Consider the following 14,897-nt stretch of genomic DNA (forward strand, 5'->3'; position numbering starts at 1 on the left):
CTATACATTCAAGTTACTGCCTTTGCCAATGACAACAGTTAGGTAATCAACCCTTCCACTGTATCTGATACTGTTTGCTTTGGTAACATTTTATATTATCCACACATTTTTAAAAAAAAATAAAATAAAAATCTTGGCCTCTTTCTGGCTACATTCTAATTGTAGGTTCTGAGTTATGAGCTCAGGATGGTCCCGCCTTGGCCTTTTGGCTGAGACTGGGAATTAGCATATGGGCGGATATGAAACAGATTGAATCCTGACCATATCAAAAGGATTAACTCTCTCCCATTAAAACAAAACAAAAAAAAAAAATCTCATGAGCAGAGTTGATATTTTTAATTCTGTAGTATTTACAGCATCAATCCAAATTTCTAGGGCAAGATCTTCAGAGAGCAGGGAGAGAGATATAAGGAACAATACCTTGGTCACTGTTAACATGTAGAAATTGGTGACGTCATTTTCATGGGCACGTTTAATTCGCAGTCTGCATTCTTCCTCATCAATTAACTCCCCTACATACTCATTCACAAATTCACCCTGAGGAAATAAAGCAAAACAAAGCAAAAATTCAGGGCTTCCCAGCTGTGATCCACCTTAATCTTGGAAATCCCACTGAAAGATGGAGCTTGTAAGGAAGCAGATAGCAAAATGTTGCTTACCTGTAACAGGTGTTCTCACAGGTCAGCAGGATGTTAGTCCTCACATATGGGTGACATGACAGGATGGAGCCCAATTCCGGAACACTTTTGTCAAAGTTTCTAGAACTTTGACTGGCACCTACTGGGCATGCCCAGGATGTCACTAACCCTGCAACCAGCAGGGGTTCCCCTTCAGTCTTGTTTGAAAGCTAAAGTAAGTGCCAAAAATAAAAATAAGAAAACGTAATGAACCCAACACTGTGGGGTGGCGGACGGGTTTCGTGAGGACTAATATCCTGCTGACCTGTGAGAACACCTGTTACAGGTAAGCAACATTTTGCTTTCTCACAGGTCAAGCAGGATGGTAGTCCTCACATATGGGTGAGTACCGAGCTGAGGATGTCCGAATATGCACCAAATGTACCCAAAGACGTGCAACAGGCACAACAACTGGGGTGGAATTTGGTAGAGGGCATCTTGATCCCTAAAGGGCAGGCAGAAGTGTGTTGATACATCAAGTTGCAAAAAGGTTGCGCAAGACAGATTTGGCCAAAGATGGAATCTTGTCTTTCAGCCTTGTCTAGACAATAATGGGCTGTAAAGGTATGGAGAGAACTCCAGGTAGCAGCCCTACAAATATTAGGAAGCGGTACCGAGCGAAGGTGCGCTACAGAAGTTGCCATGGCCCTGACCGAGTGTGCTTTAACACGGTCCTGAAGTGGAATGCTGCTTGCTGATAGCAAAAAGATATGCAGTCCTCTAGCCAGGAGGAGAGAGTCTGCTTACCCACAGGTTGACCCAATCTGATGGAAGCAAAGGAAACAAACAATTGAGTACTTTGCCTGTGGGCAGCTGTACGGTCTAGGTAGAATGCTAGAGCCCGTTTGCAGTCGAGGGTATGCAGAGCCTGCTCCCCTGGATTGGAATGGGGCCTGGGAAAGAAGGTGGGTAGTATAATGGATTGATTAATGTGAAACTCCAATACTACCTTAGGCAAGAACTTAGGGTGAGTGCGGAGTACCGCCTGGTCCTGCAGAAGTTTAGTGTAAGGCGGATAGGTAACTAGGGCCTGTAACTCACTAACTCTGCGAGATGTTATTGCCAAAAGGAATAACACTTTCCATGTGAGAAAGCGAAGATGACAGGATTGAAGAGGCTCGAAAGGTGGTTTCATGAGCCTTCCTAAAACCAGATTAAGGTCCCAAGAAGGGGCCGGAGGACGCAGTGGAGGCTTGAGGTGAAGCAAGCCTTTCAGAAAACGTATTACGAGGGGCTGTACCAAAATAGGAACGTCCCCGACACCTTTATGGACAGCGGCCACCGCACTGACATGCATTCTGATGGAGGAAGATTTTAGACCTGATTCTGACAAGTGCCAGAGATAGTCTAGAAACTTCGTGGTGGAACAGGTAAAGGGATCAAGGGACTGAGAAGAACACCATGATTTAAACCTGTTCCATTTGTAAAGATAAGATTTTCTCGTGGAAGGCTTCCGTGAAGCAATCAGGACACGGGAAACTGGCTCCGAAAGGTTAAGTGGCTGAAGAATTAACCTTTCAACATCCAGGCCGTCAGAGACAAGGCTTGAAGATTGGGGTGGCGTAGACACCCGTTGTTCTGCGTGATCAGAAGCGGGTCCTTCCCCGGGGAATGTGCCTGAAGAATCGGAAACCACACTTGACGTGGCCAGTGAGGTGCTATCAGGATCATGCTTCCCTTCTCCTGACATAGCTTCACGAGAGTCTTCGAGAGAAGTGGAAGTGGAGGGAATGCATATAGGAGACCGGTGTCCCATGAGAGGGAGAACGCATTTCTTGGCTGTGAGTGTTGACTGCGAATGAGAGAGCAATAGTTTTCTATTTTGTGGTTCTGAGGTGATGCAAAGAGGTCTATGTGAGGGTAACCCCAACGTTGGAATATCGAGTCCACAACTGTGGGGTTGAGAGACCACTCGTGTGGTCGACAGGTGCGACTGAGTGTGTCTGCCAACACATTGTCCACTCCCGGCAAGTAGGTGGCCCTGAGGTACATCGAGTGGGAGAGGGCCTCCGTTCATATCTGCGCAGCCTCCTGGCACAGGAGGCGGGAGCCTGTTCCTCCTAGTTTGTTGATGTACCACATGGCCACCTGGTTGTCCGTTTGAATCAGGACGACCTGGTTGGAGAGGCGATCCTGAAATACTCAGAGCTTATCTGATTGCTCGTAGCTCCAGGAAATTGATCTGGTGTTTGGCTTCCTCTGGAGACCAAGACCCTTGAGTTTGTAAATTGGCAACGTGTGCTCCCCAACCGATGTTGGAGGCATCTGTTGTAAGGGTTATTTGAGGGTCTGGAGCTTGAAAAGGCAGGCCTTGCAGGAGATTGGCTTGATTCCTCCACCAAGCTAGAGATAGACAAAGTGGGTTGGTTATGTGGACAACAGCTGATAGTGGTTGAGATGACAGAATCCACTGTAGGATCCTCAGGGTGAGACAAGCCATGGGAGTGACATATACTGAGGACGCCATGTGTCCTAGCAAGACCAGAAAGTGATGTGCAGTGGAGTGCTGTCGAGACTGCAGCTGATGGGCGAGAGAGGAGATGATAAGAGCTCATTCTCGAGGAAGAAATGCCTTTGCCTTGAGGGTTTCCAAGTCTGCTCCTTTGAACGACAGGGTTTGCGATGGGACCAAGCTGGACTTTGGATAATTGATGAGAAACCCAAGAGAGATCAGGGTGTGCAAGGTGAGACGTAGGGACGTCAAAACAGCTTGCTGTGTGGGAGCCCTGATCAACCAATCGTCGAGATAGGGGCAGACATGGACACCTTGAGTTCTGAGGAACACTGCTACTACAATGAGGCACTTGGTGAAGACTCGTGGAGCAGAGGCTAGGCCGAATGGCAGCACTCGATATTGGTAGTGCTTTGGGCCTACGAGAAATCACAGAAATCTGCGATGAGACGGAGTTATTGCGATACGTGTATAAGCGTCCTGGAGGTTTAGAGAGCAGAGCCAGTCTCCCCTTTGTAAAAGGGGAAGGAGGGAACCCAAGGTCACCATCTTGAACGTTTCTCTTTGGAGGAATTTGTTTAAGGCCCGAAGATCTAGTATCAGGCGTACGCCACCTGACTTTTTTGGGATTAGAAAATACCGAGAGTAGAATCTGAGGCCCTGTTGGGAGTAGGGCACTGGTTCTATCACTCTGGACTGGAGGAGGGGGGAAATCTCCTGTTCCAGGAGCGGTGAATGGTCTGATGTTCCCCAAGTCAGCCGAGGTGGGGAGTCCGGTGGAACGGCCAGAAAGTTGAGATGATAACCTTGAGTTATTATGGTGAGCACCCACTGGTCTGTGGTGACTGAGTGCCAGATATGGCTGAAGTGGCACAATTGGCCTCCCACTGGTACATACTTTAGTGGAGTCTGAATGCTGCACTCTAGAAAAAAGTCGAAAACAAGATGCTGGACCTGGTTGATGAGTTGTTTGCGGCTTTTGCCTGCGAGGTTGCCTGGACTGGCCTTTCTGATAAGGCTTAGGAGAGCGACCTTTAGACGGAGGAGGATAAGATTTCCTTTGGCGGTAAAAGGATTTCTTGGGCTTATTTCTGAATGTTTGCTTAGCAGGATATTCAGAAGGTAGCAAGGAAAGTTGGTGAAGAGTCTCATGGTGATCCTTGAGTTGCGCCACTGTCTTTTGTATTTGCTCACCAAAAAGATTATCTCCAGTGCAAGGCAAATCAGATAGTCTATCCTGGACCTCAGGCCGTAGGTCGGATGACTTTAGCCAGGACCATTGACTTGCAGAAATGGCTGTTGCTGAAACCCTGGAAGCGGTGTCAAGAACATCATAGGCAGATCTTATCTCATGCTTGCCCGCTTCTAAATCCGTTTGAGCTAGGGCATGTAATTGGTCTTGAGTCTGTTGAGGTAGGGACTCAGCAAAGTCCTGTATTTGTTTAAAGAGGACCCTGTTGTACTGGGTCATATAAAGTTGATAAGAGGCGATGCAGGATATAAGCATAGCCCCTTGAAAGATACGACGACCTATAGCATCCAGGAATTTTTGTTCCTTTCCTGGAGGATAGGAAGAATGAGCCTGCATCTTCGGGCTTTCTTTTGGGCTCACTCAACAACCACTGAATGGTGGTCCAATTGGGACTTCTGGAAACCAGGAGTTGACTGGACTAGGTATGTAGTGTCAGCTTTCCGATTGACTGGTGCCACAGAACTGTGATGTTCCCAATTTCTTTTGAAAAGATCCAGGAGGACATCATGGATGGGAATAGATGTTAGTTCTTTAGGAGCATCTAAAAATTGAAGAAGCTCCATCATCTGATGTCTATCATCTTGTTCTGTCTGAAGTTGAAATGGAATCACTTCAGCCATTTCCTTCACAAAATTAATGAAGGACAAGTCCTCTGGCGGAGAACGCTTCCCGCTTTCAGCAGGAGAGGGTGGCGATGGCAAGTCATCGGTATCCTGGGATGAATCGTCAGTCCAGGTATCGTAGGGATCATCTCCAGCCCCCCCCCCCCTGTGTCCTTGAAGGGACGAAAAATTGGTATACCTGAAGGTCCCGGGCGAGGCACCGAAGGCATCAATGGTGTCACCGGTGTCACCGATGGTGGCACCGAGGGCATCGATGGACGGGATGGTGGCACCGATGGAAACAAAGGTGCAATCGGTGAAACCGATGATCTAGGCATCGGAAGCACTCCCGATGGCGGAAGGAACGGTGTTTCTCCGTCTGCCAATGAAAGAGAATCGGAGAGGAAGGTACTGGGTCCATTGGAGTCGTCGGATCGCTCGGAGGGAAAGCAGCGATCAGCGCTTCCATTCTCGTGAGTAATGGTGCTAGCGCTACTGGAATGGGATCGGCTACCGGTTCAGGCGTCGATGGAACCTTGAAGCCTTGCATCGCTTTGCCGATGGCCTCCTGAATCATCTGATCCAGTTCCTCCCGGAAACCTGGAGCATGGAGCCCCGATGCCGGAGGAGGAGGAGGCATAGCCGGAGGGACCACCATTGGAGGTGGAATCGCGGTTCCTATCACCGGTCCCGGTGAAGGTTGCCTCGGTGACCCTGAACCAGATAGGGACGGTGCCTTTTCTGGACGGGCTTTCTTCGATGGCGGTTCAGACGATGACATCGAGGCCTTGCCTGCGTCGACGGTCTGAGACCTGCGATGTCGATGCTTTTCTCAACGGTCACCTCTGTCCTTTTCATGAGGGGGAACAGAGGGTGTCGATGGCCGTGGAGTCGTCGATGCTGGTTGGACACCGGCTGGTGCCCGATGATGGTGCGACGTAGACGGTGTCGGTTCAGACGACGTCGATGCTATGGACGGCGTCGGGGTTTTTGACTGAAAGAGAAGTTAAATTTTCTCCATTCTAGCCTTACGACCTTTAGGTGTCATAAGGGCACATTTGGTGCAAGTAAGGACATCATGCTCGCTACCAGGTACACATACCTGGTGCGGGTCAGTAATGGACATTGTGCGGGTGCAGTCCGGGCATTGACGGAACCCCGACGCCATGGCCTGTGAAAAATGTAGCCGCAGTGCGGTCGACAGCCAGTAGGCCGTGAAGGCCAAACTCGACGGGAATCGACCAGAATCGGGTAAAAAACTTACCGGACCACGGCGGACGTAAAAATGAAAGCGGGGGACCCCTGTGGAGTAGAAAGTTGTATAGTAATTCCGTGAGGGTAATTTTTGTCAGGAATCTCTGTGGAGCTCCTTAAGCTGCTTGGCTACTGCTGCGCGGAAAAAAGAAGACTGAAGGGTTAGTGCCATCCTGGGAATGCCCACTTGGTGCCAGTCAAAGTTCTAGAAACTTTGACAAAAGTGTTCTGTGATTGGGCTCCATCCTGTGATGTCACCCATATGTGAGGACTACCATCCTGCTTGACCTATGAGGAAATATACACCATTACAGGACTTCAAGGTCCTGTTTAAGCCTAACTTTGATCATGCAGCCCTGCTTTATACGGTATGTAATCTGGAATTCACAAATAGTTTGGCTGAAAACACCTAGGTAAATTAATATGATAGCCAAAAAATTAATTTTTTTCTCTTTTCAAGACTGTGTTTCACAAAGTTTCACATATTTATCACAACACCTGAAGAAGTGTTCATCACAGAGGATATCAAATTCCAACCAATATGTAAACTAACCATCAACTAGAGTCACTGTATAAATGTCATGGACATTAATTGCTGATATATTAAAATCCAGGTTTGCTGGTGGCCCACTAGCTTTCATCTTGAAGCATCCAAAACAAAATAAATATTTTCAATAATACACAGGAAAAGCTGCTCTGGGGTCATGTATAGACTCTGGATGATATGTTCCTACCTTCCTAATATTCCTTGTGGTCCTGAGGCCCCAACCACGCCTCTCAGTTTTGAACATTTCTGTTTCTGGATAGAGGCGCTGGGTGAAGCACTGATTCTGGCAGCGCTCCCCAGCAGGACAGACCTGGGGGTGACACTCATACTGCAGCATTCTGTTCAGACACTCTGAATCCAGCCCACAGGGGTGTTCATCGCTGGGCTTGCAGTTACATCGAGGGATCTCGGACAAGTCAGCCACTTGGATCTGAACTTTCCCAACAACCTTGTTAGTCTGTGGCACAAAAGGCAGAAAGCATGTGTAAACATAGTGTCTTAGGTAAAATGTGTGAATCTTTCAGGATCCATGCAAAGAGAAAGTCTAGATCTCCTTCATGTTGTTAGCGAGTCTTGCTACCTTTAACATTTTGAAGTGGCTTAATACTAAAACAGTTTAGTTTTTGCTTTGGAAAGGTTTTGTCTTAATTGGTTTTAGCTTCAGTGATCTGAAATCATACTGGGTACATAAGAACGAATTTCTCATTAAAGGTCAGACAGGACCAGGAACTTCCATAGTAAATATGGAAGGACTCATGTTTCCCTCCTACTTCCTAAGTTGAGGCACAGAAGAGGAAAAGCATTCTAGATATACACTTATTATTTGACAGCCTGGGCACTGGGAGAAATAGAACTCACTTTTATGTGTTTATATGGTGGGGGCTTCCTTGAAGTCCTTTCAATCTCCAGTGCTTCTTTGCTTTCTCTTTGTGCTTTAAGTTCCTGGAAGCGCTTTGCAGCTTCATCAAGTGCTAAGCAAAAAAAAATAAAAAAATAAACCAAACAAAAACCAAAACAAATAAAACCAAAAACAAGAAAGGTGTAATAAAAAGATTGTGGGGAGGGAAGAGAAGGTAAGCATGGCCGGGTTGGAAAGAGAAAAAGAGAGGAGAAAATGATCATTTGCTATTTTCTAGAGCTCTTAAGATATTTGGCTGTGATATCTTAAATTATGAAGAAAGAAATGCAAGACCATAAGGTCATTTGCTTTTGTTGGATACAATAATCATTAACATTCCTGGCATTAAGCTGATGCAAGTTAGTGAGGGCATATGATCAATCACCAACACATGAGAACTCTGGCTGAGGAGGACCCTCACCCAGGACTCTATGGGCTTTAACCTCACCTGTCCTCTACGTAGTCCACAAGAGACTATAGAATTCCATTCATCAGTTTCTTCCCTATATTCTGAACAATTTTATAAATTTATCCTTCAATACCCAGTGCTATCTCCCCAAGGCTGCTGCTGTGCCCAGAACGTTCAATAAACAGGTTTGCGAATTGAACATCAAAGTGCACAGTGGAGGTATTTTGAAGCGTGATCCTTATGAGTGCTGAACTGCAAGTAACTAATCTATAAAAAAATTATTTTAGTTATTTAAATCATGAGAATACCTCTAAATATGGAATTATTTAAATATTCAACAGAGCCCCCGGCTCTATGCATATAATGGCTATTACTGCAGAACAAAAGCTCCCAGTTTAGTCTGCCATAGTATTATTCTAATGCCTGGTCTAGCTGCTGAATTATTTTTAGTTCTCAGTCAAAGATCTGTAGTGGTCCATAAATTAATGCTATGTGTATCTAAGACAACTGATGGATCTGAAGAATCCCATAAGCAAAATATGCAGTGATCCATATGGCCACCTTCCTAAAGTGAGATATCATTGATTCTCATTCCATATCATCTTGCATTTTTTAAGATGAAAACTTAAAAACACAAAAATTGACAGAAGATTAAGATCAATTTGTCCACCCAATCTACCACCTACTATGCTGTTACAGATCCTACTTGATCCTTGGTCTTCTCTCTCACCACACATTCCTTACCACCTTTTGTGTCTATCGCATGGGTGCTTGAATTCTGCCACAGTTTGGTTCCTATAACCTCTGTTGTGAGTCTGTTCCAAGTATGCACCAATCTCACAGTGAAAAAGTATCATTGAGCTATGAATTTACTAGAAAATTCTTCCTTCTGGTACTTTGACACGTTAGATATTGTAATGCTTGTATCTTCCATATTTCTTCTGAAGAGCATATTTTTAGCTTTCAGTCTATAGCTTAGAGTATACACCCATGCACAATTATGGAAGTCCTCTTAACTGCCTCCAGCTTGTCAACATCCTTGTGTAGATGAGGCCTCCAGAAATGGGCACAATATTCAAGGTGGGATCTCACCAGAGACCTGTAGAATGGTAATATTACATCCTTTTTTCTCTTTATGCACCCAAGTATACTATTAGCTTTCTCACTGCTTTGGCTTCCTTGAGGTCAGAGAAGACAACCTATTAGGTCTTTTTCTTGTTTGGTGACTGCTATATTTCTTCTCCAAAAGGGAATTTGGCCTTCAATTTCTGCTTCCCAAATGCGCAACTTTGCATTTTTCGGGATTAAAGAGCATTTGCTAAACCTTTGCCCATTCTTCCAATGTTTCTTATCCCCTTGCCTTCAAGCATGTCTATTTTTTTGCAGATTTTCCTGGCTGCAAACAGGTACAAGTTCAGGTCTAATCCTTCCCCAATGTCACTTATAAAGCCACTGAAGAGGACTGGGCCTTGCACAGATTCCTAATGCCACCCCTTTGGTTACTTTCTCTTCATCAGAATGGACCCCCATTGACCACCACCCTCATGTAGCGTGACCAACTTCTCACACAGTTTATAAGTTTAATTTTCCCCCAATTGCAAAGTTGGCTAGCATGCTCAGTATTCTATATGAAACAGTGTCAAAATGCCTTACTGAACTTCATCCCACTACCTACTACTGAGGCATTTCAGATTGGACAAACATATACTTCTGAAATCTTGGTTTGCATAATTGATAATGTGGTTAAATAGTTACCTTTTTTGAAGGTCTTGTTAATGCTAGTTTGCCCCTCGGCAAAGCTTTTATCTCCTTCCACGTAAGGGAACACTCTGCCCTGGTGTACCCAGTAGTAGTCATGAGAACCAAAGAAGAACACTGGGAAGTCCCCGATGTCATGTTTCAGGCCCTGTATGTTGAGTGGCACTGACCTGGGACTACAGATCTCAGCTGGCCACCACCTGAAAGGCAGAACATGTAAATTCACATGGTATTCATGCTGAAGAGAAGGCCCCATGAGTCTGTACTTGCTCCTTCTCTTGAAAGAACATGAAAGTAGACATGGTAAAAAGAAGGCAAGTCCTATTATGGGAGTTTCAGTTCAACCTCTCATGTTGTCTGTCTCTTTGCCTGCAAGGTCACAAAAGTAGATCTTACAAGTGGTATAAACTGAGAAGACTCCTTTTCATCTTACAACAGCAATCCCAGAAGACTCTTCAAAATCTGACTACTGCAAACATACTTCATGCACCACCAAGATAATGCTGCCAGATCAGAAGAAAAGCCAAAAGGACTGATAAAAATGTAATAAATATCCCATAATCATAAAAATTACAAAATGGATTTAATCCATAGAGGGAAAATTTCAAAAGCTGCTTTCATGTGGACTTGGAAGTCTTTGAAAATTGCCTACCCTATCTGCAGATAAAGATGCACAAAATGCTACTTTGCACATAACTTGCTCTGCAATGAGAAGAGGCATTCCCAGGGTTGGGGTTGGGGTTGGGGAGGAGTTTTCACTTAAATATATATATATTTCCAAACATACAGCACATAAATCTACCTTGGAAAAAGCACCCACCTAATTACAAAGTACAAAGTTGTGCAAACTTTGTTTTAAGCAGTTTTCTAAGGGAAAGCTTTCCTTTTGAAAACTGGTGTAAAGTCTGTGCCGACTTTGCTCTTATGTGTCCAATCTGAAAACTGCACTCTGAGAAATTATACTAGAGGGGCATTACTTATTATCTTGTCACGGGGAGGACAATTTTCAAAGTGATTTCTGCGGGTAAAAACGTTCTTCCCGCATTAATTGGCTGTTTGTAAATTGCTTTGCCATTTTTTCACCATGTGCATACTTTTAGCTGCAATGCGAGGTGGCATTTCCATGGGCGCGTTTAGGTTGGAGAGGACAAGGGTGCATGTAGATGGCATTTTCAACCCTATGCATGTACTTTTGCAGCAAAGTTTTATCCCCAGAAAAAGCTGGTGCAAGTGACCGCACATATTTTGTGCCCATGGCAAATTTCAAAGTGAAACTCGCAATACTTTCACGCTGAGAATTGGTGCAAAGCCTGCATGCAAAAAAGTCTGTGTGGTTTTTGTCCTGATGCATATAGTTTGATAATTACCCTATAAATATTTATTGTTTGGTGGCCTAGATCAAGGTGCCATAAAAATTGAAACGGATAAAGATTTTTATGCACCCAACCAAGATACTCATTCTTCTTACATTTCCTCAGCATGCTTAATCTAGAAATGGGTAGAATGACACTGAGGGAAGCCTTGCCTCTAATCCACGTTTTCATCTGTAGGCAGGATTCATTGGATCATGAGCAGACTCACAAAACAGTATGAAAAAAAGATCTTCCTTTCTGCCTCTGTCCTCTGTACTCTTTTTTCAGCCCACTGTATTCTAGGCAGATGGGGCAGATCTATCTGCTGAGAGCTGCAATGATCATGTTAATGCGGTGCTGCTAGGCAAATCTCTTAAACAAAAAACATTACTCTGTGCTTACCATTTCTTCTGTGACGGGCAAGACAATTCATGTCATCTGAACACAAACACACTGATGCAATAATATGAGCATAGCAGAGTTGCTTACCTGTGACAGGTGTTCTCCCAGGACCGCAGGATGTTAGTCACAGATGGGTGACATTATCAGATGGAACCCAGCATGGAATACTTTCGTCAAAGTTTCTAGAAATTTTGACTGGCACACTGAGCATGCCCAGCATGCCACTATCCCCACAGCCACGCGGGGTCCCCCTTCAGTCTCACTACAAAGCATAAAAGACGAGCGAAAAATAAACTAACAAAACGCAGATGAATCCAGCTCCGCGGGGTGGCAGGTGGGTCTTATTGAGGACTAACATCCTGCTGTCCTGGGAGAACACCTGTTACAGGTAAGCAACTCTCCTTTCTCCCAGGACAAGCAGGATGGTAGTCCTCACAAATGGGTGAATATCAAGCCGCAGGCTGCCTCGAAACATATAGGGCTAACAGACACCCAATAACGTGTAACAGGCACAACAGGGGAGGCAGTCTAAACCACATACTGGGAACTAGGCAGGTAAGAGTTGAGTTCTCACCTTGGAACAGGTTACAGAGAACAGACTGGCCAAACACGCTGTCCTCTTGACTATCCTTGTCCAGACAGTAGTGGACTGCGAATGTGTGGAGGGAACTCCACGTCACGGCCTTGCAGATTTCAGCAATAGGGACTGCACGGAAGTGGGCTACTGACGCTGCCATGGCCCTAACAAAGTGCGCTTTCACTCGGTCTCCAAGCAGGAGGTCCGCTTGCTCATAGCAGAAAGCGATACAGTTCGCCAACCAATTGGACAAAGTCTGCTTGCCCACTGCAACCCCAAGCCTATTTTTGTCAAAGGAGACGAAGAGTTGGGTAAATTGCCTGTGGGCCGCAGTACGATCCAGATAAAAAGCGAGAGCATGCTTGCAGTCCAAGATGTGTAGACCCCGCTCACCTTGGTAAGAGTGTGGCCTCGTAAAAAAGGTGGGCAGTACAATGGACTCATTCAGGTGGAAGTCAGACACCACCTTAGGCAGGAACTTAGGGTGAGTGCGCACCACCACCCTGTCGTGAAAGAACCTCGTATAAGGCGAATAGGTTCACCAGGGGCTGCAGCTCACTGACCCTGCAAGTGGAGGTAATTGCCACCAGAAGATGACCTTCCAGGTGAGATGTTTCAACTCGCAGGAGTGCAGAGGCTCTAATGGAGACCTCATGAGCCGCGCTAACACTACGCTGAGGTCCCAGGCCACAAAAGGAGGATGCAGTGGAGGTTTTAATTGAAGTAAGCCTCTCATGAAGCGCCCCACTAAGGGCTGCATCGAGATCGGAGCGTCACCCACTCCGCGGTGGTAGGCGCTGATGGCACTCGGATGAACTCGGATCGAAGTAGTCTGCAACCCCAACTCTGAGAGATGCCAGAGCTAGTCCAGAAGCCGAGGTGTGGGCAAGTAAAGGGGTCAAGACCCTACTCTGCACACCAGACCGATAAGAACTTAAGAACATGCCATATTGGGTCAGACCAAGGGTCCATCAAGCCCAGCATCCTGTTTCCAACAGTGGCCAATCCAGGCCATAAGAACCTGGCAAGTACCCAAAAACTAAGTCTAATCCATGTTACCGTTGCTAGTAATAGCAGTGGCTATTTTCTAAGTCAACTTAATTAATAGCAGGTAATGGACTTCTCCTCCAAGAACTTATCCAATCCTTTTTTAAACACAGCTATATTAATTGCACTAACCACATTCTCTGGCAACAAATTCCAGAGTTTAATTGTGCGTTGAGTGAAAAAGAACTTTCTCCGATTAGTTTTAAATGTGCCACATGCTAACTTCATGGAGTGCCTCCTAGTCTTTCTATTATCCGAAAGAGTAAATAACCGATTCACATCTACCCGTTCTAGACCTCTCATGATTTTAAACACCTCTATCATATCCCCCCTCAGCCGTCTCTTCTCCAAGCTGAAAACTCCTAACCTCTTTAGTCTTTCCTCATTGGGGAGCTGTTCCATTCCCCTTATCATTTTGGTAGCCCTTCTCTGTACCTTCTCCATCGCAATTATATCTTTTTTGAGATGCGGCGACCAGAATTGTACACAGTATTCAAGGTGCGGTCTCACCATGGAGCGATACAGAGGCATTATGACATTTTCCGTTTTATTCGCCATTCCCTTTCTAATAATTCCCAACAGTCTGTTTGCTTTTTTCCCTGCCGCAGCACACTGAAATGATGATTTCAATGTGTTATCCACTATGACGCCTAGATCTCTTTCCTGGGTTGTAGCACCTAATATGGAACCTAACATTGTGTAACTATAGCATGGGTTATTTTTCCCTATATGCATCACCTTGCACTTATCCACATTAAATTTCATCTGCCATTTCGATGCCCAATTTTTCAGTCTTACAAGGTCTTCCTGCAATTTATCACAATCTGCTTGCGATTTAACTACTCTGAACAATTTTGTATCATCTGTAAATTTGATTATCTCACTTGTCGTATTTCTTTCCAGATCATTTATAAATATACTGAAAAGTAAGGGTCCCAATACAGATCCCTGAGGCACTCCACTGCCCACTCCCTTCCACTGAGAAAATTGTCCATTTAATCCTGCTCTCTGTTTCCTGTCTTTTAGCCAGTTTGCAATCCACGAAAGGACATCACCACCTATCCCATGACTTTTTACTTTTCCTAGAAGCCTCTCATGAGGAACTTTGTCAAATGCCTTCTGAAAATCCAAGTATACTACATCTACCGGTTCACCTTTATCCACATGTTTATTAACTCCTTCAAAACGTGAAGCAGATTTGTGAGGCAAGACTTGCCTTGGATAAAGCCATGCTGACTTTGTTCCATTAAACCATGTCTTTCTATATGTTCTGTGATTTTGATGTTTAGAACACTTTCCACTATTTTTCCTGGCACTGAAGTCAGGCTAACCGGTCTGTAGTTTCCCGGATCGCCCCTGGAGCCCTTTTTAAATATTGGGGTTACATTAGCTATCCTCCAGTCTTCACGTACAATGAATGATTTTAATGATAGGTTACAAATTTTTACTAATAGGTCTGAAATTTCATTTTTTAGTTCTTTCAGAACTTTGGGGTGTATACCATCCGGTCCAGGTGATTTACTACTCTTAAGTTTGTCAATCAGGTCTACCACATCTTCTAGGTTCACCGTGATTTGATTCAGTCCATCTGAATCATTGCCCATGAAAACCTTCTCCAGTAAGGGTACCTCCCCAACATCCTCTTCAGTAAACAGTAACCTCCTCCACTT

The 14,897-nt window shown here is 45.0% G+C and overlaps 1 protein-coding gene across 4 annotated transcripts in view; it reads right to left on the reverse strand.

Moving 5' to 3' along the window:
• The window catches only part of NSD3 (nuclear receptor binding SET domain protein 3), a 502,906-nt gene that overhangs the window by 48,837 nt on the left and 439,172 nt on the right, over positions 1-14,897 (reverse strand). For all 4 annotated transcript variants that reach the window (XM_029603933.1, XM_029603930.1, XM_029603931.1 and 1 more), the window contains 4 exons: positions 9,847-10,049; positions 7,643-7,755; positions 6,972-7,241; positions 421-537 (listed from right to left, as the gene is read on the reverse strand). In XM_029603933.1, coding sequence (XP_029459793.1) covers positions 421-537; positions 6,972-7,241; positions 7,643-7,755; positions 9,847-10,049 — 703 coding nt within the window. The remainder of the gene's footprint in view (positions 1-420; positions 538-6,971; positions 7,242-7,642; positions 7,756-9,846; positions 10,050-14,897) is intronic.

Source organism: Rhinatrema bivittatum, chromosome 5 (assembly GCF_901001135.1).
Source record: "Rhinatrema bivittatum chromosome 5, aRhiBiv1.1, whole genome shotgun sequence".
Lineage (NCBI taxonomy): Eukaryota > Metazoa > Chordata > Amphibia > Gymnophiona > Rhinatrematidae > Rhinatrema > Rhinatrema bivittatum.